The 26,687-nt window shown below is 38.1% G+C and overlaps 1 protein-coding gene across 2 annotated transcripts in view; it reads left to right on the plus strand.

Moving 5' to 3' along the window:
• The window catches only part of LOC121513676 (RNA-binding motif, single-stranded-interacting protein 3-like), a 237,171-nt gene that overhangs the window by 87,992 nt on the left and 122,492 nt on the right, over positions 1 to 26,687 (plus strand). For both annotated transcript variants that reach the window (XM_041793581.1, XM_041793582.1), the window contains exon 4: positions 9,617 to 9,708. In XM_041793581.1, the coding sequence (XP_041649515.1) occupies positions 9,617 to 9,708 (92 nt within the window). The remainder of the gene's footprint in view (positions 1 to 9,616; positions 9,709 to 26,687) is intronic.

Genomic DNA, 26,687 nt, shown 5'->3' on the forward strand with positions numbered 1-26,687 from the left:
TGGAGTTAACCAAACAGTACAGAGACCACCCTCAAACATTTTGGGACAAAGTTTTATGGACTGGTGAGACAAAGATGGACTTTTACCAAAGTGATGGAAAGACTAAAGTTGGGAAAAGAAAGGATTTGCTCATGATCCCAAACATACAAGCTCATCTGAAACACAGTGGAGGTAATGTCATGGCTTAGGCATGCATGGCTTCTTCTGGATTCCATTTTTAATTGTGGTTTTTCCATTTTTCTTATCCAACAACACAAACTTTTAAAAAAAGATAAAAACTGATGTTATTTGTACTTTTACAAGTACAAATATTGAGCATAAAAATATGTTTAAAGTCTGTTTTGTTTTTGTAAAACTGCCTCCTTGTTGTGAGTCAATAAAGATGCGTGTGTTTGTAAGTGAATGATAGGAACATTCTTGGCATCAGATCTTGCACTGTAGTAAATACAGAAAATATTCCAGTAGGGCTTTTATGAATACTAAACCCTCAGGGAGACTGTTTGAAAATGCAAACTGCATGCAGACATCCATCTTCAGATTTATGCTTGTTATTTAATGTACGGAATGCAGCAGCTGCAGCTGTTGCAGCAGCCTGCATCCGCGTCAGCATTTTTTTTTTTTTTTTCACTGCTGGTGATGCAGACTTCATACACCTCTTAGCCAGTTGTTAACTCACAATGAAGGAGTTTCATTATCAATCGACCATTAGAATGCCTTACAACCGGATAAGTGTTGGTTTGATTGCAGAGGCAGTCAGTGGGGACAAGATAAGTGCTTGGCGTGACTAAGAGAGTACAAATTGGCACAGAGAGTTCTCCTGGAAAAGGGAGGGATGGATGGGAGGGAGGAAGAGGTACAGAGGAGGGGGTAAAAATAACCTGGGGCAGACAGAAAAAGGAAGGAGACCCTTTGAAAGTGATGACAGCAGACAGACACGTCTTTTCAGGAAGATTTTTCAGAGAGGAAAGAGAGTATGAGGAATCAAGACAAAGAGACAGGTGGATAAATAAATCCTGTTCAGTAAGTTTGTTTGCTGATGTTGTGATCCAGACGTCCAGGATGGTTCTGTGTGTTTTGAACTGCTCCAAAAAAATCTCACATGCTTTTTGTTTCAATTTTCTGTCCCTGAAAAAAAAAAAAAACACATTGATTTATGGTGCATGGTTCTATAAAAAAGCCCACCCTCCTGTCAGAAATACTGTGTAGCTATGTCATTTCATTGAACTAGAAAGCAAACATTTCACTTTGATCTCCCAGATAACATCATGATTTCTTTGTGAAGTCCTCAGCTCTGCAGCGGGCTCCATGTTAAACACACTGACAGTTTTCTAGTTAGCAGCGTGGGAGCTCCGGGGGAGGCAGAGGGCACGGAGCACAGGATGGAGGAAGGAAACGAGAGGAAACCACTTTAGATTGTAAAGGATTTCCATTTCCCAAAGACAAGCGCCCTCCCTCCCTCTCTCCATCTCCACGTCTACTGCCTTTTTCTCCGCCTCCTCCTTTCCTCTCTGGTCTCCTTCTCTTTCTCTCTGTCTGCCACTCTCTTCTCCTCTCTTCTCCACTCTCCCCCCTTTGCTCTTTCTCTGCTTTTCCTCCTCGACTCTGTTAGCCAATTCTGATGGCCCAAGGCCAGGAACTCTGGGAGCTCAGGAGATTAGATGGGAGCTAGGGATGTGTGTATGTGTGAGTGCTCGTGTTTATCTGTGCTTCCATCTGTGTCCATGAGCCGATATGAGTGTGTCTTCACATGTGTGTGTGAGTGCATTTTGTAATAAATGTTTTTTTTTTGCTTTCTGTTCCAGAGTGGAGTATTTGTCAGGCCTGACTGAGCGAGATGAAATTTCATCTGTGTGTCATCATAAGGCCGCAGATGTGAGGGACAGGGCACAAATGAGAGGGATTATATCATTCACAGATATTATTTTCACTATTCTGCTCTCTGGAAATATCCATATCCATGTGCTGAGAAGAGCTATTGCTTACATCCACATGAGATTAAAGTGTCACCCAGCTAAATAAGGGCCAGCTTTCAGTGTAAAGGTTAGAGGAAAATTTACAAATTACATTTAGGGGAGAGTAACATGCTGCAACTTGATTGGCAGGAGTCTGTCAGAGCCTCAAGTGGCTGCCGCAAATCAGATGATGATTTTCTACCAGCCAGATGAGCAGAGGAGGGTAGTAACGCGTTACATTTACTCCGTTACATGTACTTGAGTTTTGTTTTTTTTTTTTTTTTTAATCCTACTTCTGAGAGTAGTTATTGAGCAGAGTACGTTTTACTCCTACTCCGTTACATCTATGATTAAAAAACTATACTTCTACTCTGTTGAACTGGGCAATACACTGGTAGCTACTTTTACTTGTCTATAATTTATTTTCATTAAGTTTTTTTTTACACTCAGCTGAGCTCTCACAGCAGCATGAGGTAAAATCCTCAGCACACAGAGTAAACGGAGGAGTGACCCCTCCCCCTTAACTATCAACAGTTGGAGATAATGGCTGAAGATGTAATACCTGCGTCTCCTTTAGAGGAGCATGTTCATCCTGTCCAACCTCAAGACTCTTTGCCTTTCAAACGACGAGGAACAACAGCAACATAATGGGCTGCTTATTGTGTTTACCTTAAACAGTGGAAATCTCAAGCTTCAAAAATAGCACGTCAAATCTAAGAAAGCATGTATGGTAAGAAAGATAAACAAGCTAACGACTGCACTGCTAGTTAGCTAAATGTATAAGTTCAAATCTCTGTTTTAACTTGCAGACTGCAAAGACACAGTTGTGTCAGTGATAAATGATGTCACGTGTCCAACCACTTAAGCAACTCTGCCATGTTACATCGTAAGTGATAATATTATCATATGCGTGTGGCATATCTCTTCTATCAGTGATTATACCAAACATGGTTATAACGTGGGGCTAGTGGGCCAAAGTTGTCTTTGGTTTTAATAAGTTTCAGTTTGGCTTGCTGAATTTGTTGAGTGATAATCAGGATAAAAATTCATAAAGTGAAGCTAGAAAGTAAAAATTAAATTAAAAAAGAAGAAATGCAAGGTACAAATTTATGTATATGAGATTAAAACCATCTTGTAGAAATAACATAACTATAATGAGAGAAAGAATCCGTTTTATTTTCTCATTATACTGAATTTTTAATCTCATAATTGTGATTAACAAACATAACTTGACTGCTGCTTTGAGTATTAAGTTACATTTTTTATTTCTTGTAACTATTTTGGTGAGTTATGTCACTTTATTTATGACAATGTGCAGTTTACAATACTACCCCTGGATAATATGTTGTAATGCGGTACGTTTTAATAAATTGCACGAAATGAAGTTACTCACTACTTGAGTAGTCTTTTAATAAGGTACTTATTCACTCTTGCTCAAGTACTTATTTTTATGAGTACTTTTACTGCTACCTGAGTAATTATTATTGTTAAGTTACAGTACTTTTACTTGAGTACTGTAACTGTGTACTCTACCCACCACTTAAGATGAGGTTTTAGTAATTTAGAGACTCCAGGCAAAAATGGGCATGAGGTCCTCATTCAATCATAGCTTTGAGTCATGTGACAGATGCAGAGACCTGGAGGGATTAAAAAAGACCTTAGGACTAGTGATGGTCATAAGCGTTTAATTTCCCATCTGATTAAACACGACATACACTATATGGACAAAAGTATTTGGTTGCCTGACCATTACACCAACTGGGACTTTATTGAAATTGTATTCACATAAAAGTACTTTAACATGGAGTCTCCCCTGACCCCCCCGACCCCCCCCCCCCCTGTCCTTGCTCATCCGTCCTCAGATCTCTGTCCTCTTTCATCCCTGGCAGTTTAAGAGCTTTGGGCCCTAAAGATGGCAGGTCAAGACTTGAGACACACCCAGTGGAGTCACAGCTTTTCTTCTTATTTGCACTAGTATTATCTGTGATGATAAAACCACTTTGTTTAAAATCAGCACAGTTCTCCTTTAAACCCCAAAATTTCTTGTTCACATCTGCTGATAATACTGAATTACTGCCAGCAAACAAAACTTCCCTGTTCTGGACGTGTTGAGACTAAATTACATATTTTGGGTTGTATTTTCAGACTAATTAGATGCACAGACCGACCATGGTTAAACAAACACCCGTTATTATGCTAAAAGTGTGAAATATAAAATGTGAAACTTGTTAAATTTCTTTGGAAGTAATTCAAGCGTCCTGCCGGGCTGCTGATGAATACTGTATGTTTGTGAATTCTCAATGAGTCTAACTGTTTTAGATCGGCCCTAATTAGATTCATAGAGATCAGAAACTCTGAATGCTTGTTTATGCATGTATGAAGGTTTTTATTTATGTGTTGTTTTTTTTATCTGTGCATGCATGTTTGTCTTGATCCATGTTTGTCACAAATGTGCATGTCATATTTGTGTGTAATGTATGTATGTGTGCATGTGACATCCTACTTTGGCTAAATTGTGGCTCTCTCATTAGCAGCAGGATAAATATTTGTGTGCTTAGTAGATATCTTGCTGTGAAAGCAGCTTGCTGCCTTTGAACAATGAAAAAAATCAACTGCTTATCAGCAAAACAGAGCAAGGCTCTGAATCCAGAAAAATACAGACAGACAAGAACAGATGTTAGGAATGAAGAGTGTATGAGAGATGTGTGTGCTCTCTCCTAACATGTTTACACTTTGGATTGCAATGAGTGCAGCTTTTGAAATGTGGATCATTTAATTGTGTTAACACGCAGACCACTCTAAACTACAGCTGGAATCTCAAAGCGGCTGTGCTGTGAGAACATCAGTCTCTCCTGCTTGCTGCTCGCCTGCTAATTTCGCTTTTTAATTTGTTTTCCAGCCCAAACAGTTCTCGGTTCTCACATAACTTGCACGCTAAAATCACTCACACACAAGCTATGGCCACATTTACAGGGAAATGATTCACTGACAAGATGTTGTTATTTCCAGTTTCAAAAGTTTCATGTTCAGACAAAAAAACACAAAAACAGCTACTTTTTTATTTGTTAATGCAATAATTTATTATTTTGTACATAACACCTCTCCCTCTTTCTGAAACATCACACTTTTAGATGGATTTAGATCTATAAAACACAATAAAGAAGGCTAGAAGTTCATTTATTTTACATGCTTTTACTTCAACCATAAATCCTATTACAGTAACAGTTTATATGAAGCATTTACATTACAGCTCTTTAATGACATGAAAAACCCATCCTATAGTAAGATCTCATACATAGACTAATACCTTAATGCAAGTTTTGTCTTGCCTGTGATCATATTTATCTATCCCTGCAGTCTGCAGAAGCTGTCTGTGTGCATGGGGAGCATGCTGACGAGTCTGTTAAAGGGGACATATTTTACCCTTTTAAGACAAGTTTATATTGGTCTCAGAGGTTCCCAAAACATGCCTGTGAAGTTTGTTGCTGAAAAAAAACTTTAGTATAGGATTTTTGTATGTCTAAAAAACCGTCTGTTTCAGCCCCACTCAGAACGAGCTGTTTCTGTGTACGTGGCTTTAAATGTTGAGCTGTCTGACTCCGCCCCTGACTTCGCTCTTCTCAGGAAATGGTTGTGGCTTAATAGATGTTGTTCTCCTGACCTTCCTCTCAGCTGGATCCCCCTCTCAGCTGAGAGAAGGGTCAGGAGAGGAGGGTGGAACTTTCTTCCAAGCGGGGAGGGCCAACCGAACCTGGGGGCGGTGCTTACTCCCCACATGACATCATGAGGGGGAAGTCTGAGAGTCTGAGAACGGCTTGTTTTAGCACACATTTTCTGAAAGGTGGCAAAAGAGTGTGTGCGTGTGTGTGTGTGTGTGGGGGGGGGTGTTCTTGTACTTGAGGGGATTGTGGACAACCCAGGGGCACATTTTTTTGCTAGAAAAGCCTGAAAAAAGGATTTTTGCATAATATGTCCCCTTTAACTTTTATCCTCTCTATGTCCTTTCTTCTGGTCTGTACATAAACAATAAGTCCCTACGCAACTCAGTTTCCTGCTAAGACGAGACAAAGCTAGAGTAATTTGGTAACAGACACTTAAGAAAACCAAGAGTTTAATTGGATTCTAGTTAAGTATTCAGAATACCTGTAACACTACTACAATGCAGAAACGCTGTTTGACTGTTGTGTGGTGCATTCAAGAGCATTAGATTACATTTGTTTTAATGAGCATACTTAAGAAACAGTATAAAACGGTGTTAAAACAGTGCCCCGCCTTTGGCTGATGAAAATACTTTTGCCTCCACCCCTCCACCTGTCACAGTACATATTGACATGTAGAAACATGTAAACATACCACAAACACACCGGCATTGACAACTTTTGCACACAAATTCCTTTTTTGGGGGGGGGGTTAACACAACATAAAACCTAAAAGTTTTGAAATTGACTCTGAATATGAACAGCTTGCTGAAAATAAAAACTTAACAAACATCTTTAAAATTTACAAGTCCTGCAATAATTTCAGTGACTACTGTGGTAATTTGGTACTACAGATCTCTTGAGTCTTGGATGCAGCTGCAGACTGACGATCTCAGGCCATTTTCAATGTCCAGCTTTAATTTTTTTTTTTTGGGGGGGGGGGGTCTTCTTTGCAGCAACAGCAGAAAAAACAACTATCTCGCACAGGTGTTGCAAAGGGAAAGAGTGTGGCCAAGGCTCTCAATGACATTATTGAATCTGAGGTGACATCAATGAACTGTTCTATGCCCCCTCCAATCATGACCTCAGACCCCAGTGGGGGGGGGGGGGGCACTTTGGGAACCACTGACTTAAATTACCGAATCAGAGGTGGGCCACTGTTTCCTCATGACTTTTACTCTTGGCACCTTGTCCCCTTGTTTACAACCTGGCTGATCTCACTAGTTTGCTACTGAACTGCTAGTAAACATTCACTTCTTAGCTCTTGGGGGCCCCCTGGTTATTACGGGGTCCTAAGCAACCGCTTATGTCGCTTATGCCTTGGGCTGGCTCTGCTCAGGGCAAATGAAGGTGGGACCTTCATAATGAAACAGACAGGTACATGGCTAAATATTAACACATTTTATATTAAGTAGTTAAATTTGACTCACTTGGCATGCATAAGAATGAAACTGTCTACTTATGGCTTCAATTCACCACCTTATTGTGTGTCACCAGTTTTTCTCAGCTACAAAACATTCATATGCATGGGTCAGAGTTGGCTCAGAGGTTCGCACATTTTACCGTCAGGTCTGTTTTTTATAGATCACAGGCTCTGCACAAGAAGTGGCGTACACCAACTTAAGGTCCTGTTTTGTGCGTACACAACATTTATAAATGAGAGCCCAGGTTAACTTTAATTACCTGTAGGTAGATGTGTTTTGCAGCTAGGGAGATTGTAACATCCATTATGACACACAGGTCACAAGACAGAAGTAACATGAAACAACAGGGAGAAGAGAGCCACAATCCAAACCAGGGATGTAATACCTTACATCATAGATCACAGGGATGTGAGGTAGATACATCAGTTAATCCATAGTTGAAAGAAAATGAAACTATGAATTGGTGGATAATTGTGTGGTTAAATGGGATGCAATAGGCTGCATAAAAATGTCAATGTAGTGTCAGAAGAAACAATAAGTCACTGATAATGAGCATGTATTGGTTTTTGTTTTTTCATTGCAGAGGTCAGGCTAAAATCTTGTATCTAAATTTTTCATGATTTTAATTAGTTTTTATAAATCAGTGTTAGTGGTCACCCTTTACATCTGTCAGTGGGTTTTAAGCAATTTTAAAGAGACAAAAAATTTCAAATTATGTGTTTTTTTATTTCCTGTAAAGTGGTCATTTTGAAGTCTTTGGCTCGGCACCAGCATTGTGCGAGTTCCACCTGGTCTAAAGATTTTTTAAGATATAAGAATGAGCTTTTAGCTCTGAGATGCTTTTCAAAGAGATGATTAAGATTAAGGTTGGCTATTTGGGTATTTATATCTCACACTGGGGCATTTACTGTGGTTCTGTGGCTTTATTAACATAAAAGAGATGCTTTCTAATTTTTTTCCACTCATCATTAATTCTTGAGCTAAAGAGGGAGGGGGCTCATATTGTTCTTTGCCCTGGGCCTCCAAATATCTTAAACCTGCCCTGCATCAAAGCTGCAGCTCTCCCAGAAATTTTGTTCCGTCCTGCCCTATTTTGGAGCTTTGGTTTCCTGTTTCTGCACTTTTGACTGTATTTATGATCAGTAGTAGATGAAAGACCAAATAAAACACCCACGTTTGGACAAGTTTCAATTGATATTACGTCATCTCAACATGTGATCTGTGTGTGTTACGCTTGTTGATAATGACGCACATCAGCATAATCATCATAAAATATGAGTGTGGAGGAGAATCGGCAGGAAGTGGCTGGAGAAAAATTTTGAAAGGAGGGCATAGGAAGCTTCAATTTGAACACAAGACAGCACACGTCAATGAATGAACTTGTGGCCCGAGAGCCACGGGTTGAGTATCCATGTATTAAAATGTACTAAAACCTACAGTTTAAGTAAACACTGCTGTTGTCAGGACATGCATTTTTTTTTAAAGATGGAGAATAAAATACTCAGTGCTGCAACACCATGGAGGGTTCATTGGTACCACTGGAACCATGTGCACCACTTGTGTAAAGTCTATGTTTCCATCAGGATCTATTTATAGCCTTCTGGAGAGTATTCAAGCACCTTAATGCTGTTGTCATGTGCACAAGCACCAAAAAAAGCAATAAAAGGTCGCTTTTTAGAGTCAATGTTAAATGTCTTTGTGCCCCTTTAAAACAGGTCAGATTTGTGCAACCATAGATTGATATGTGTAAATTCAGAGTTTTTGTCCTGCAGGGCCTCCTTTATGACTCGACCTAGATCAGCCGTCAGCAGTCTGACACGTGCACGCAGAGACACACAAAATAGCTCCAACCTTATCGCAATAAAATCGATTGATGCCTTTTCTCTTAGCGTCTTTATTTCTTTAAACAAGACCCTCTATCACTTTAATAGCTACATTAAATGCTGGTCATTTTTCTTGATGTCACTTGTGCAGAGGCAGAGACGTATAATATTGACCACTACTAAAGAAAGTATACATGTACTGACAGATTTAGAGCAGCGTGAGGACAAATCTGGTTCACATGAGAGGCAGAGGGAAATTAAATGTCAGACAACAGAATGAGATTTGAGCTACATGATGCTGAATTTGTGTTTGTCGTCTAATATTAGGACGCTGAAACACATTAGAGTCGTTACAAATTATAGACATGATTTCATTAAAGAGAGACGTGGTACACAGAAACCGGCTCCGTCATTTGAGGATCTTTTGGATCATAAACACTGTGGCAAGAGTTACTGTTATGACACCATTTCTGTTGATGCTCTGTGCTAAAACACATTTAATGGAGGAGCTAGCAGCTTTCATTAGATACGTGACCTGACTTGATTTTGACACGTTTAAAGGATTTATGCAGTGTTAGAAACAAAACGCAGGCTGAGGTTGCACTGTAATATTCTGAAGATTATTATCTGTTTTGGTCTTGTTCTTTTTTTATTATTTTCTTCCCACCTTATTCCTCCTGCTCATCCTCTTCCTCTTCTTTGTGCTCATGTATGCACAGGCTATGGCTTTGTGGACTTTGACAGCCCTGCAGCAGCACAGAAGGCTGTGGCCTCGCTCAAAGCCAGCGGAGTCCAGGCACAGATGGCAAAGGTAAGCCTCACCCCGACCCTCCTCTATATACTCTGCTAAAGTTGTTATTGATGTGATCTTGTGGTGCTTGAGTCCAGAGGCATGGACAACTGAGGTGGTTTAACAAACCCAGGACATCTTACTGTTGTCTGCTGCCATTGTTGCATTATAGTGGTTGGTAAACTTGACACACAAACCCAGGATTTATTTATCTAGCCATGTGTGACAGTCTAGATTTCAGTATGGGCCATGTCCATGGCTCTGTCTGTAGCCAGGCATTGAAATAAAATTCAGATTGTCAGATAGTTTAAACCTTTATCCCCTTTCGGAGATTTCAAGAGTGGACTATGACATTTATACAGGGGAGACTTATAAACCAAATTTTACAGTACAAGAAGCATGAAGTGACAGATTTTTTTTATTTTGCCGACAAGCGACTGTGGCTCAGTTGGAGCTCAGTTGAGTCAATCGTCTTCTAAACAGAAGGACCTGCATTCAGTCCCCAGCTCCTCCAGCAACATGTCGATGTGTCTGTAGGCACATAATCCCTAAAAAGCAGAAAAAGTGGCAATAATGGGTTAAAGAAGAAAAATAATGAAGGTTGTGATAAAGGTTTAAAAAGTGGAAAAAACAGGAAGAAAAGTTGGAGATATAAGATAAAAAAGTGGCAAAAAGGGGTTAACAGAGCAAAACAGACTGGGAAAAAGTGGCAAAATTGGTTAGAAGAGATAAAAAATGGGCAGAAAAGGTGGTGAAATAGGATTAAAAAGTGGCAAAATGTGTTTAAAGTGGCACAAATGGGTTAACAGAGGCAAAAAATAGGGTGAAAGTGGCAAAAATGAGCAGAAAAGGTGGTGAAATAGGATTAAATAGTTGAATAATGGCTGAGAAGTGGCAAAATGAGTAGAATAATTGATGGAAAGGGTTTTTGAAAGTGGCAAAAATGGGTTAAAGGTGATAAGAAATGAGCAGAAAATGTGGTAAAATAGGATTCAGTAAGGTTTTTAAAAAGGGTTTAAGGTGGCAAAACAGGCAGAAAAAAGTGATAGAAAGCAGTGTTCATATTGGCCGCTATATTTTTAATTTTTGTCTCAGTCTTTAGATTCAATGTCTTTTAGCTTTAGTCACATTTAAGTCATTTCTACCCTTCATAATTTTGTCATGTTTAAAACACATTTTAGTCTAGTTTTAGTCCAGATACAGACTCAATCACATCACCTTCTGTCCCTTCGTCTCAGGGTGTAAATATCTTGGATTCTTGATTGATGATTCTTTGACTTTTAAGCTTCATATTGATCAACTTAGAAAGAAGTTAAAGCTGAGACTGGGTTTTTATTCCAGGATTAAGTCTTGTTTTTCGTTTGAAGCAAAGAAAAGACTTGTTTCTGCCACTTCTCTGTCTTTGATTGATTACGCTGAGGTTCTGTACATGCATGATTTTCTGAATGCCTTAAATCTTTAGATACTGTAGGTATACCATGGGGCACTGAGGTTTATAACAAAGCTTGAGTCTCTAACTTATCATTATACTCTGTATGATTGAGTTGGTTGGCCATCTTTGACCACACATAGGCTAAATCATTGGCACATCCTTTTTTATAAGGCTTTACTAAATCTGCTTCCATCTTATTTGTGTGATTTCATTCATGTCAGAAGTTCTGGAAGCTACAGTCTTCACTCTGTGACTCAGTCACAGGATTTACTGTTGCTCTCTGTATCCAAAGTCCATCTTGAAATGGGTAAAAAAGAGTTTCAGGAATGCTGCTCCTGCAGCCTGAAATCTTCTTCAGGAGACCTTATATCTTTAGGAGCTGGTCTCTTTAAATGTTTTTAAAGGTAGATTGAAGGCATTGGAGGGTGATTTATCAGGTTGTAGATGTTTTGACTGATGACTTTCTGATCTGTGACTCAGATTTGGTATCTTTGTTATTTTTAATTGCTTTGTTTTTTGTGTCTGTGCCTTTGTTAAATATACTGCTGCCTGTCTTGGCCAGGACACTCTTGTAAATGAGATTTTTAATTTCAGTGAGTTTTTCCTGGTTAAATAAAATCCAATAAAAATTCCTGACATTTTATATTTTTATTTCTAGTCCAAGCATTTATTCTCTTGACTTAATCTAGTATCAAACCATGGTAGTGGGCTCTCTGCACCCTGCCAAACCTGGGGTCTCTTCTTTCTACAGAGAGAGGCAGAATAGCTACAGCTGCATTGTATTTTGACAGATTTACCCACAGTGGAGAAATGTCATGGATTTTGAATGTCTGAAAAAATGCATTTTAGTGTAATTTTAGTCATCTTGACAAAAATTAAACCTTCTTTAAGTCAGTTTAGTCATCAAAGATCTATTTTTGGCTAATCTTAGTCTAGTCTTTCTCATGGAAACAAGGCTGTCAGCCAACATTTTTAGTCGTAGTTTTAGTCGATGAAATTAACACTGATGGAAAGGGTTTTAAAAGTGGCAACAATGGGTTTGTAGTGCCAAAAAATGTTAAAGTGGCTAAAATGGGTCAACAGAACCACAAAAATAGGTAGAAATTGCCAAGATGGGTTGGAAGTGGTAGAAAAAGTGGTAAAAGTGGGTTTAAAGTGGCAAAAACGAGCATGTGACGAAAAAGGGTTAAAATGAGGCAAAATAGATAAAAAGTGTACAAAACTGATTAAAAGTGCCAAATAAATAAATAATAATAATAATGATAAATACGTGGGAAAAGTGTTTAAAAAGTGGTACTATAAAGTAACTGTCAGCCATGATGCTAGCACCAATGCTACTGATCCATCATGCATACACTGATATTACCAATTTATCACAACTGAAGGGGCCAATCTCTGGTTCTCTGGGTTTTGGCCAAACCTGTGGGCCCGTCTAATGAGTACCTGAAGGAGAAGTTGCTGAAAGCCCATGGTTAGACTTCAGGTTACATCTCCTAACCTGAATCCTGCTATGTTTTGAGGCCTCAGATGGACTCTGTCAGCAGTTGAGCTGGTGATGATGGTGGTGATGATGAAGGATGCTTTGTCTGACATGTGGAAACAACAAAAACAGTGACAACAGCGCTGTGACGCTGATAATCAGGATCACTGGACTGACTGTCAGTTACATGGTTGTATTGATAGTTGGGAGACTGATAGCTGCGGCTTTGATTAAGTCAATGATGAGGTTATTGATTGTGTGTGTATAGAGTTATTGATAAACAACTATGGTCATGATGGAGTTATTGATCCAATCACAGATAAGATGAGAGAAAAATGGAGCAGATGATACCGGCAGCTGAGCTTTTTTCTCTTCCTTTTTTTAGGTTTTTCTCTGGCCCTGTTGTGTTCTTGCTGTCTATTTCCTCTCAAATGGCCCATAATCATTTATGTTTGTCTGTGGGCTTGTTTATGTGTGTGTGTGTGTTTGTATAGCTGGCAACAATGCTGTGCCAAAACATGTGGGCCCAACCAGCACAATCACATTATCCTTCAATGCGTGTGAGAGAAAAGACACTGAATAGCCTGCCTTCCCTTCACATTCATTAAAGCCGTATCGCTGCATACTTCCTTTTTTATAAATGAGAGACGAGTGCAATTAAAATGGGCCAGTCTTCAGGCAACAGGAGCATCCCGTTGAATTAAACAGCAGCAAGGCTCTGAGCCACCTTTGCCTCGCTCTTCTATTAAACCTCTTTTCATTAGACTTCCATCTCTTAGTTTGTTCCTAACTGCTGGGGGGGCATTTTGAGGAGCACTGTTGATGTGTTTAGCTGTTATTAAAAAGAGAAGAACCCTTCGACTCCTCAGAGATTGAGTTTTCCGCAGGGATGGAGCGGAGGGCAAGGAGTCAATTCCAAATGAAATTACACACACTTCTTACTGTTTCATGAGCTAATTATGCGCCGAGACGCAGACGACCCGGCTAAGTTTCCCCCCCGATTCAGGGTGCAACGAGGATGTCAGACTCCAGAAAAAAACACACTAATGTTGGATTTCAACATTCTGTAAGATGAGCAGCTTAATTGCGGTTTGACGAAATCTTGGTTTTAACACGCTCAGTACCAATTAGACTGACTGAGACGCATTTCACGCCATGCTGTTTCCTTCATCCTCGTCAGAGTACGCTGAGGTTTGTAGGTTAGACGGGATAGAAACTTTTCTTCCTTTTTCCAGTCTGAGAGATAGATGAAAGATTTCCATCAAAGACAGACTGAGGTGGCAGAGGAGTGGAGAAAAAATGACATCATTTTTGGAGGAGAGATTTAATGTCTAAGAAATGCAAATTTTAGTTGCTTTGGAGGAGTTGGAGTTTTGACTAGTTTGGCTTTTGTCCATCACCACCAAGACTGCGCTGGACTTAAACACTGGTTTAATCACAGTGTGGATGCCAATGGCTTCTTATTTGTAATTTACAAGATAATTCAAACTATAAATGATGAAGAAAAGGCTGCATGGTGGTGCAGTGGTAAGTATTGCCACCTTACAAAAGGTTCCTGGTTAGAATTCAGCCTGGGCGATATGGCTTAAATATATCACAGTTTACTCTTTTTTCCTCTGAGGTAATGGTATTATACTGAGCTATTACAAATTAAAAGACATAATGCATTTATATGCATATCCAACCCCGTTCCTCCAACCTCTCCAACAGAGATGTCTTGAAACATCAAATGCAACACATAACAGTACAGTCCATCTGCCTGCAAGATCTGATTTTACTGCAGTAAGAGCAAAGTCAAATCCTCAAAGGCTTCGTCTTGGTCCACTGCAGTTTGTACATCATTTGTCCGTTGCTTCGGGCAGAATATGGACACTTCTGTGCTTGGCAGATTGTTTTAAGATGACAGGTTTTATGTGTCTTACTTTGAAATAGTACAAAAATAGAGCAATATGAGTCACTTTTGGGGACTTCTTTGGAGAAAGACTGTGGATTGTGACCTGTGCATGTAGAAGTACGTTTTCAGCCAAAAAAAAAAAAAAAAACTCTTCGTCTATAAATTTTAAGCCCCGTCTGCCTGAAATATAGCAATCTACAGTAAGATTCAAAGCATTTTTTTTGCAGCTGGATGTAGCCATAGATAGGTGAGATAAAAGCAGGTTGAAAGAAAAAGCTAGCTGAAAATGCCAAAGAAGGAAAGTACACCTTCAAATTTAAAGGTCCTCTAAATTGATTAAAAAAAAAAAACATCTGTACTTTAGATTTGTTGGATGACAAGCCACTGTTTTATGAACTACCAGCCAAATTTTACTCATAAAAACATCTGAGTTACACTTCAACATCATGAAAATGAGACAGTAAAATCTGCTCTAGGATGGTGCCTGCATGTCAGCTGAATGAGCTGAAGCCACGCCCACTCACAAGAAATACTATCAAATAAAAAAGAAATGCTACAGCCTGAATGGAGGAATTATCTGTCTGCTATGCTTCTATATTTAAACTCTCTTTTTTAAGCCACCAGAGGATCAATCGCATTTATGTCATGACAGACAGTATAGAGCTTAAAAAGTCTTTAATTCTTTTCACCCTGTATTTAATTTTTCAGATATTTCCCTATATTTAATTTTCTGAGTGGCATAAAGTTATGTCTCTCTCCAATTTGTGAGATGTCTTTGTTGTTAGGTTGCTGATGAAAACACTCAATTTTCTGATGTTGCTCTTCACTATAAAAGTGTTCAATGATGATTACATTGCAGGCTTTTACTGTGACAGACTTGGCAGGAATAGAACATGTCTAACATTGGATACTTGACTAAACTTTAGCATAGCAATGGTAACAGACAGAAGGGATTAAACTGTTTCATTGGAGAGAGACAAAGCCACAGTCGACTTCTCTTAATTGTCCAGAACTAAAGACGGGTGAAATATGGATTAAAACACACCTTCAGCAGGTAAGATGTTTATTCCTGCTGCATTTGGTTCAAGTGAAAAACAGACAAGTAGAGGAGAACAGGATTGGTTGTAACACTTTTTACTCTAGTTTGAATTGCAGATCATCAAAACATCTTTTATTGGTCATTCTTACATTAAATTGATGCTTGAGTTATTGGCTTGAAGTGTGTATCTCTTTCATTTTCCAATTATGTAAACAAGAGGGTATAAACGATCAAAACACCCTGACACATTGTGAAAACCAATCCATCACTTGTATGGTTGTCACACTATGGGGTTGTTTGTACAATGTTATTTTAATGGGAATATTCTTTAAAAGAAGGCATATAGTACATAACTCAATGCAGCTTAACACAAAATGAGCAAGAAACATGGAGGAAGAAACAGGACATCTTCAGGCCAGCCTATAGGCCTATGGCAACATAATGAATAAAACACATAGGCCTAACAGTAATAGCCTACTCAACTGGGCCACACACATTCAATATTTGAGTTACAGTGATGGCAAATGTAGGGTCAGCGCACTCCAGCTAAGCATAGCTTGTGCCCACTGGTAGCACATCCAACACTTTTCACGTACCTTCCCTGAATGGCTGTGACAACCAACCCCAACTGGAATTTCTTGCTAGCATCAAGGCTAACAACAATCTAAACTATAGCTTACTCTTCACACTTTTTAAGGGTAAGAATTCTGTTGTTATAAACCCATTCTGTAAAAGCCTTTATGAAAAATTCTGAGGGGCTGTATAATTATAATTTAACATGAAAAACTCTTCTCACCTCAAGTTCAGCCATCCTACTCCAGAGGAGACTATGGAGGTTGGCTTTGGTCCCAATTCTGGACATTTCCATACCAAATTTTGGGAAACAGCGCCCTCTGGTGGCAAGATATAATGTGCGTGACAACCAACCCATGTGACAACCAACTCTGTTCTCTCCTACTCCAGCACTTAGCCTGCCCCCTGACCTTAACATGAACTCTTGTCAGAGCACAGCTGCCTGGCACTGTGCCAAAGCAGAGAGACAGAAGTTGGGGATTAAATTAATCGTTTTCTGGCACATACCTCTGTTATGATATTTTTAATGATCTGTAGGCTGAGAGATTTGGGAAATTTACCTCAAAATGAAGAAAAACATAGCGTGTAGCTGGCTGTTAACTTAATAAAGGCAGTGACATCAGCTAACAACAGAGATGACCTGCTCTGGGATTTTATATCGTTGTAGCGTATATCGTTGTAACTTTCTAACAGTCTAAATCCACTAATTCAGTCACTCATATCTCAAGGTTTTCCATTTTTCAACCTTATTCCAACATATCCAGACTCAAATTTAAGATTTCACTTCAAAGGGAGGCAGAACTGGACTATAGTGTTAGTCTAGTTATACGGTAGTAAAATTGAGTATCTGTTAGTCACAATTCTAACCAAATTATGCATACTCTTTCACCTCTCCACCCACCCCTATACCCCTACCTTTCTGTATCTTAAACTTAAATGTTGGCAGCAATGCCTGTACCACTCTATCTGAGGTTAAATGCACTGGACGGATCATTATAAAATGACAATATTAATCCCTAACATGGGATGACATTTTGATTGACACAGGAAATTACATTTTTCATACCTCTAAACCTTTAAAGCTTTTATATGATTACAAAGACAAACAAGAGTAATAGGCATAAATAACTCTTTTCAAAAGCTCTTTGTTTTCCAGCAACCAAAGCCGATTTGTTAACGGTTAAATCTTTTGCTTTTAAGGATTTGCTTTAGTGTGCCACTATTAGACAACAGTGGAAGCTGCCTTTAATGATTTTTTTGTTTGCAACAAGGAAAATAAGCAGAGAAAGAAAAGATGTAATTGAGATGCTCACCTGACTGTGGTGGAGGTTGTCCAGGAGATTCAGTTTGTTTTGACTCAGTTAGAAAGTAAAGAATGGTACCCTAAGCAGTGGAGAACGTAGCAGTGAAAGTCTGATCAGTGGATTCAGCTGATTCTCTGGTTGTATTTATATGCAGTAACCAGGGGTGTCCTGATCCTTTCACATGTATCAGATCATAGCCAATTTAAGCATTTTTTAATGGATTGGCAGTTAGATCCAGCAGCCTGACCAATCATTTGCATCAGCTGTTGTAAATGGATCACACTTTGCAGCAGACCGTATATGCCTGAGTAAAGGCCTTCACACATTAAGGACAATGCAAATAAACAGCTCGAACATGTGAATAATTCTGAGGTGAATTTAGACACGCCTTTCTATGCACATCTGGAATGATGCGATTTTGAGAATATTTGCGATATGCGATTTTTCACTCTAATTCAGCAGCAGGTCCACGGTCATCACTTCTGGGTAACATTTTGAGTTGTTTCAGGGTTGATATGGTGTGTTTGTTTCTGTCCTCTGGTAAACAGTGATATATGGAGCAGAAAATAAAAATTAGTTTCCTGCCTCTCTCTTCTCTAGTCCAGGTTTGTCAGCTGTTTTGACCACTAAGTGAATATGTAACTTTATTTTTTGACTAACTATTAAAGTGAAGCAGAGTGATTACACTTTCTGAGTCGAAATTTGATTTTATGTTTTAGATCTGAAAAAAATCTGTTACATATTGGGACAGAGCTCCATGATCTCTCAGTTCTCCAACAGTCAAACTGTAAAGATCAAACTGTAAAACATGTAAACTGTAAACATCAACTGTTTACTGGAGAAATAACATCAGACATACTTCCACTGTCTCGTGCAAAGAGGATTTAATGTACAGTCCTTAACAAATTTATTAGACCACCTGTCATATTTGTCTCAGAGACCATCCAGCATCATGAGCATCGTGCTTTAATGTGGACTCTTTCATTTTCAGTGAGGTCTCCATGTTTTACCATTTTGAACAGGAATGAGGGATTTCAAACTGAATTCACCCAAATTTGAGCCAGCTCACTGGGCTTCTCAGAGAAGTCAGAAATTAATCAAGCATAACATTCAACCACTAAAACTCATTTTTCTGTTCGGAAATGCAAGTAAATAACTATAATTTGACATATTAATCAAGAAATATTAATGTGCTTTACTATTTTTTCGTTTTTTTGTTTTTTTTTGTAAATCAGTAAATTTGAAAATTCATGGATAACAATAATAATTATATTTTAGCATTAAAAATACTATTTGGATTAAAGAGCTTCTACATATTGGTGTATTAACCATTGCAAAGGGCAGCTGTGGCATAAACCTTCCTTTGGTTCAGGTTAGGGTGGTCTAATAAATTTGTTAAGCACTGTATATTCATTTATGAGAAGACGTCAATAAGCCTAAAGAACTTGGGCAGCATTTACAGCTGTCCAGTCAATAGTCATGCAGGTAGATGTACTGGTTGTGTTGGATGTATCAGGATGAAGGGTTGGAAAGTTCCCTCAGGAGGTAAAAAGAGTAGGGGAAATTCTATTGGTAATGTCTGATGTTGTGCAGTTCCAGGCCACTGCCAAGTCTCCAGAGCTGCATTAAACCTGCAAGTTTTAGTTTTAATTAGACTTTAGGTGTACCTGTACAACAACTCTTTTCTCCACTTACCTACACTTGTAAATGGACCTTGGGAAAAGGATTTTTGCCAAGGCCTCAGAGTGTGTAGCAAAGAACAAGAAAACACAGTGACTCCCATATGTTTTCACACGTGCTAATGAAAAGTTCTAAAAAATTCAGACAGACTGCCCCTGAAATCTTCCTGGGTTGCTGCTGCACTCCTGTATCTGACAATAGGAGACTATCCATGTCAGATGGGGATGGTGGGTCCCAGCAGGAAGGACAAAATGTTAGATGGATAGATGGAGTAAAAAACAAACAGAAAAATTAAACAAACAACAAAAAAAACATGCTAAAAATGCAAAAAAATAATAATGCATAAAAGTCAATATTGCTGCCAATCACTGACAAAAACCCTAAAATGTATTCAACACTCACAAAAAAAGTATTTTGCTTGTAGCTTATTGAAAATAATTAATTTTCTGTTTTTCATCAAAAACAAAGTCGTATCATGACAAAAAAATGCCATTTAAAGGGTTAATAATTAAAAAAAAATTAATGAATGTTTGATATCAATGGTTATGTCAATTGGAGAGTTGTAGATGAAAGCAGAATAAAATATTAATGTATAGTATTTTTTATGGTAACTTTAATAAAGGCGCATTTGTTGGGGCTTAGCAGCTTGATTGTGACTAATATTAAAACAATCCCTAAGGGTTAAAGTTATTATTGATATTATGCACCATTCCTCTCTGAACCAAGGAAACACTAAGACAACAAAAACTCCCTTGTCATGTGTAACGGTGCCACACATGGATAAAAAAGCAGCTGAGAGCCTCAGAGTGATTTAATCCTGGTTATGTGTTAGTAATAGCAATGTCAAAGTAATTTACAGATCTTATTTACCATTTATTCAAAGTCATACAGTGGTGAAATTATTTCTTGATCTTGGGAAAGTTTGTCTTTAATAAAAACTGCACAACACTTCCATCAGCTCTCACAGACAATAGGCTAATCTTTACTCTTTTCATGCTGTGCTTTACCATTCTCATCATGTTTAATTTAATAAGGCCAATTTTCATGGTAAGGGTTGTATTTTTCACCAAATAACTGCATAATGGCTCGGTGTCTCTGCGCCCTGTGGGTATGTGCAGTGACTGGCCTAAAACATCATAGGGAAGTGTTAAAGCTGCGCCTTTTGACTTATTAACAAAGTTTCAGTGCACACACTTTTTTGTGTAGCTTTAACGTAGTATCTCATGGCCAACCCGCCGTGTGATGCTGGCTACACGGTGGCGGACCCATATTTAATCATGTTCAGGCAACACCGGCGACTACAGCTCACAAAACTGCAAGTGAAATATCATCTCGTCCAGTCAAGTTTCCTTTTGGGTCTGCTTCATTAAAATCCAGTAGTTTTCCAGCTCTGTCACTTATCTTACAAGCCCATAGCAAATGGAAGGCACTCAACTCTGGTGTGATGTCGTTCCTAGCTCTGGCTTAAAGCTTTTGAGATAAATGGAAAATCCAGGAATAATGACTTGGCGCAAAATTTGGGGATTTTATCGAAAATCTGTACATATTTTGGATTTTTTCATGGCACCAGTTTCGAACCAGTACACACAAGAAGTCTTCTGAGAGGTATCAAGGACAATAGGAGTAATGATATGGCATGCAAATAAACACAGACACACCTCCAACCATACTAGTAAGATTGCTAGTTTCTATTTTGTGTCAGCATCAAGCTAACAAACTTAGATGGTACTACTGTGGAAAAATGTGACCCACTGAGAAATCATGCACCAGCCGACACTACAAAGAGTAGACGGAATAAAACATAACCCGGGCATTGTTAGACTGTGTTGCTAATCACACTAGGGCATAAGCTAAACTGAGGGTTGGCTGTAAAATTGCTTTAAATACCAGCAGATTTTGAAGTAGCCTTATATATCACGGCATCAGGTGTGAGATGAGTTAACCATGATTAAAAAAACTTCCTGACATCCTGAGTTCAGCTGAAGCAGTGTCAGACTGGTTTTGTGTTGGTAATTTTATCCACAGTGAGAAACAATTTATCCATTAAACCCTGCAGCTCGCTCTGACACCGTCTTTGTGGTAGGTGCTTGTTTTGGCTGAGAAATAAATGAGACAAGAAGAAAATAGAGCTAAATGTGGAGGGAGAAAAAACAGTGTGGATGTGCATGTAAGCGTGTGCGCTGCCTTCCTCAGTCTTCTTGGTAATTACTGTTGACCTTAAAGATGATTACTGCTAGCTGAACTCTCCCTCTCGCCTGCTTACATTTTGTGTTTCTGTCTCATTGTCACTGTCTCTTTCTCTAACTACATCTATGTTAATCTTCACTCCAACACTGGAATCATCATGACACTTTAACTTCTACTTTAAATGGACAACATTGGAATATTTAATTTGACTTCCTACAGGTTTAAGATCAGGATGTATGCATCTTTCTTCTTCTTTTTTTTGGTTCTTCTTATGAGTGGGAATCCTGCATGCTGCAACTGGGTCCTGGACTTCTTGTGAAACAAAACCTTTTGTGTGCTCATGCGTATGTGTGTGTAAAAGTTGTGTGTGATCTTGTAATTACAAAAGACTTAAAGCCTCAGGTAGAAAGCATTTAGCTAAGTAAAAATATTAGTATTCACATGAGGCGTCACTTTTAGCTTGCACACAGTAAAACTCAAACCTTTTTTGCATACAAGCAAGTGTGAGTGTGCGTACAATAACAGTTACAGAAGACCAAGGTCACTATGCTAATTAGAGAGATGCTACCACCGGCGGTGACACTTCACACCTCCTTCTCTCTCTCTTTCTTCTCTCCTCCACTTTGTCCTTGCCACCTTCTCTCCTCTCTTTTTTTTACCTCCTACTCATCCCCCTTTTTTTGTGCTCGGTTTATACTCTTTATTTGACCCCTCCCATTGTCCTCATCCTTTCCCCCTCTCTCTCCTTTCTCTGTAGTTTCTCTGTGTGTTTGTCTGCAGCAGGTGCTGCAATGCCTCCTCCAGAGTCATTAGTTACAGGGTTGAGCGAGGACAGAGAGTGAAGGGTAGAGAGAGAGGGGAGGGGGGTTCTGGGTGGGCTGAAAGAGGAAGGTTCACTGTGATGAGGAAGAGGAGAAAATGAAGTGCACACAAAGAAGATGTGCTTCGTTGCATGACTGCCAATTATCAGCCATGATTAAACCCCTGGGATAGTCCTGTTGTCTGTTTTCTCTCCTTTATTAGTCTTTCTGTATCTCGTCCTTTCATGTTCTTTCTGTCATATTTTTTCTATTTTTGTTGTATGTGTTTGGTTGGGTTGGTTTTGGTTTCTCACTGCAAACAGACTTTACATGACAAACCTACATGATATCATCAGTGTGGGCTGCGTGTCTCTGTCATTTACATTGATTGGTTTAATTGGCCGGTGGGCGTCTGACATCAGCAAAGCTGCATAATGCTCGTAGCTTGTATGAGGAAAAAAAAATGAATGAAACAGTCATTTACCATCATCATCATCATCATCATCACCATAATATTATTGTTGATTTACCAACAGGCCGAACTCAATCATAGTGAAAGCGCTGCTTATTCACAGCACATCACGTACTTTCATAGCTTACTGCTGCTGCAGTTTCTTCACCTTTAGGTGGAGCTGTTCTCCCATCCTCTAATAGCATCTGTCTTTCATCCTCCTGGAAACGGTTGGAAAGTTCCCAATTGGATCCTAATAGCATCGTCTCCTCTTCCCCCCATGTGCTTCCACAGCTCATTTGGTTTTGGTGTTGGATTTATTTTTCTGGTTCTCATGCCATAATTTCCTGTTATTGATACGAAGGTCCGAACCTTTTAAAATAATGCTTTCACACGGGGCATGAACTGGACCGTGGTTTCACTTTGGTTGGGACTGAGACCATCTCTTTTGGTTCGTCGGTTTGGTCCGAACTTTGGTCCAGGGGAGGTTTCACACCTATCCCTTTGGTTCAGATTAAACTGGAAAGTCCAGAACTAATGATGTAGGTGTGAAAGCACCCTTAGTCTGTCTCCTATTTCTGTCTCGCTGTCTTTGTTATTCATTTTCTCTCTCTCTCTCTTTTCTTTATTTACCCATTATTTTCTTTTCAGTTTTTCTATTCAATTTTTCTTTTAAACAGTTTTTCTTCATTTATTTTTTGTTTAATATTTCTTTGTCTTTTGATCCTTCTCACATTCTCTTCATTTTCTTTTCTTTTTTTTGTTTGCATTTAAATTTCTTTTACTCTTATTTTTTTTAATTTATCATTTATTTCTCTATTCATTTATTTATTTCTATCTTCTTGTTGCATTTTAACTCTTTCTCAGTTAAGCTTTTTCTTTCTTTCTCTCTTTCTAATTTTTCTCTTTATTCTTTTTTATTTTGTTCTGTCTAGCTGTCTTTTTTTGTCATTCATTCTCTCTTTCTTTTTGTCTTTTCTTTCTGTAATTGCCCTTTGCTATCTTTCTGTTTAGTTCTTTTTTTTTTTTTTTCAATTATATTCTTTTTTCATTGCTTTTTTTCATCATTTATTTTGTTTTGTTTATTCTTTCTTACTCTCTTTTTAATCCTTGGTACATTCATTCTCATTTTTTTTCTTTAGTTTTGTTTTCTGATTTTTGCTTTTTATTTTCTCTTTTAATTTATTTATTTACTTATTTATCTATTCATTCATTTATCTTTGTATCTTTTCTTGGTGCATTTTCCTTTTTATTTAATTTCTTTCTTTCTTTCTTTCTTTCTTTCTTTCTTTCTTCCTCAATTCAATTAAATTAGCCTTTTTGGCATGCAAAACGTGTTATTTTTGCCAAAGCAGTATACAAATTAATGTATGAATGAAATACCAGGAAAAAAAAAATATTACAGTGTTATAACTGGTATCTGTGTCAAAACTGTAGGTTTCAATTTAAGAATTACAGATTAAAATTCAATACCTTCAGTAAAAGTAGTTACAGATTAGCAGGTTACATGATGTTTTCAAAAATATAGAAATTCTAAAATTGTAAAAAAGAGTTTGAAAATAGGTTTATTCTGTCTTGTTCATGGTGGTGGTGTGTTTGCACTCTTATGCACTTCATACAGCAGATCTGGAAGTTTCTTTCCATTGCTCTACTGATTAACTATTTATGTTTGCTGGTGGGAAGTTTAAAGAACTCATCTTTGATGGCATTGTATAAAGGACAGGTGGGTATTAAATGCAGCTCTGTTTCCACCTCCTGTTGGCTGCAGTGGGTGCTCAGTCTGTCTTCTTTAGGGATCCAGCTTTGTCTATTATTTTTATTATTGTTGTCTCTCAGTGACGAGGTTGTGCTCACTGAGTCTTTCTTTCTTTCTTTCTTTCTTTCTTTCTTTCTTTCTTTCTCCTACCGTGTGTGTCTGATAAACTTGCTTGATCTTGTCTGTTGATGTGGTTATGTATTTGTGTGTGTTATTTGTGTGTATTGATAGTCAAGGTTAGTGATGGGAAAAGGAGGACTGGCATATCATTAGAGATGAGCAGAGAAGAAAAACATATATAGACAGGAAGACTTGAGCATCTCTCTTTGCTTTCTGCTTGTCCATCACTCTCTTGTCTTTTTCTTTTAACAGTGCCCTTTTTTTCACCTCACTTTCTCCTTTTCTTCATCTTTCACCTCAGTTTGTTCAAACATGTCCCTTTTCTGTCCATTTTTTGCCTGTTTTTATCTTTCTCTTTGTCTCTTTTAAGCCTTTTTCAGGCAGATATGATACACTAACACTGTAGACTAACCCCTAACTGACCAGTAAACATTAAAATTGGGGCTTTCTGATTTCTAATGTAACAAAATAGTTGATGAAGTTTGCTCAGATACCTTAGCTGGAAACACTTTATCAAAATTATCCCTAACATTGTGTTGCAATTTTGCTTAAACCAGGGTTTATCTACACCATGCCAAGAATCGCCATTTAGACCTTGCACATACATTTAAGCACAGTTGACTTTTCAACAAAATAGAAATATTCTCTGCTATTAAAAGAGTATATAATGGTCCAGAATGTCCAATGAAATTGGAGTTGCTCTAAATTTTTGCAGAATTTGAAATTCTCCAGAGTATTCATTGAAGTTTTGGGGCATATGTTGATATATTTTGGAATGTTTTATTGAAACTTTTGGGTGAATTTTGTTTCAATTATTTGGCAATATAATGGGAATTCAGGAAATGCGTGTGTGGAACTTTGTTTGGAAGTTTTCAAATGGAAATTTTATTAAATGCATTTGTAATTTTTGGGGGGGGTTGACCTTTGAAATTTTCATAAATTGTCAGAAATTTCAGGGATGTTTTGGGGAATTTTTGGTCATTTTCATTTAATTTCAATTCTAGTGAATTTATTTGTACATTTTGGGGATTGTAATAAGAACATTTTGGGGGAAACTGCTTGAAAATGTTCTATAATTTACATGGAAATTTGGGGGGAAATTTCAATTGGAATGTTTTTAACTTTATGATAAAGTTTCACTAAAACAATTTTGGGAATATAAGGAGACATTTTGGGGAACTTTCAAAAGATACTCAGAAATTTTAGATAATTCCTTTGAAATTTGGAGGAATTTGGGACTTTTAAAGGAAAATTTTTAAGAAATGTATAAGTTTGGGCACAAATGTTGTTTACACTTGGCCTTTTCAAGCCCTTGCATTCCATCATCAAATTAGCAAGAAAAATGACTTCACCATTATCTCTCTCAATGTATGACACCATTTCTTACAGACTGAAGACCACCAACAACTGACCAAATGACTGACACACAGCTAAAACATCTGTTCCAAAACCGATCCAGAGCTGTATTTTCTGCAAAAACAAGGAGTGGGGTCTGGCTGCAGACCATACATCTTTGATGGCCATGCACTCTCAGACCGTTCATCTGAGATGGCGAATATCTCAGAATGGATGTGCCATAATTTACTGATGCAGTATATTTTCAGTTTTGGATTATTATTTTCTTTTAATTCAACTTAATTCATAAACAAAATCTGGAAGTTACATTCATGAAATAACCACATTGTAAACATTTGAAACTAAGCAACATTTTATAAACAAAATAGAGAAAAAGATCAGAGGTCTCGTATGGGATTAAATTATGTACAGTGTAGCATGAACAGTGGCTCACTTTAGCTTTGTTAGCTTTAGCTTAAGCTAATATAGCTACATTAACTATGTACTTGAATTACAACATGATTAATGAAGCTAAGTTAGCATTAGCAACAGAAGCTTCAGCAAACGTTAAAGCTAACTTAGCTACTTAGATAACGTAGATATGTAGCTTATGTAGCGGCTTTGTAAGCTTAACTTTAGCTTTGTTATCCACATGGCACAGTTATCTATGTAGCGCTGTTATCTGTATAGCTCAGTTATCTACGTATAGCTCCATTATCCACATAGCTCTGTTATAGGTATCTGTTGTTTATGTAGCTCTGTTATCTATGTAGCTGTTTTTTAACGTAGCTCTCTTATCTAAGTAGCTCCATTATCCACGTAGCTCTGTTATCTATATATATAGTTCAGTTATCTATGTAGGACTGTAATCTATGTAGCTCTGTTATCTTTATAGCTGCGTTATCCATGTAGCTATATTATCTAGCACTGTTAACTACATAACTGCATT

Source organism: Cheilinus undulatus, linkage group 8 (genome assembly GCF_018320785.1).
Source record: "Cheilinus undulatus linkage group 8, ASM1832078v1, whole genome shotgun sequence".
Taxonomy (NCBI): Eukaryota; Metazoa; Chordata; class Actinopteri; order Labriformes; family Labridae; genus Cheilinus; species Cheilinus undulatus.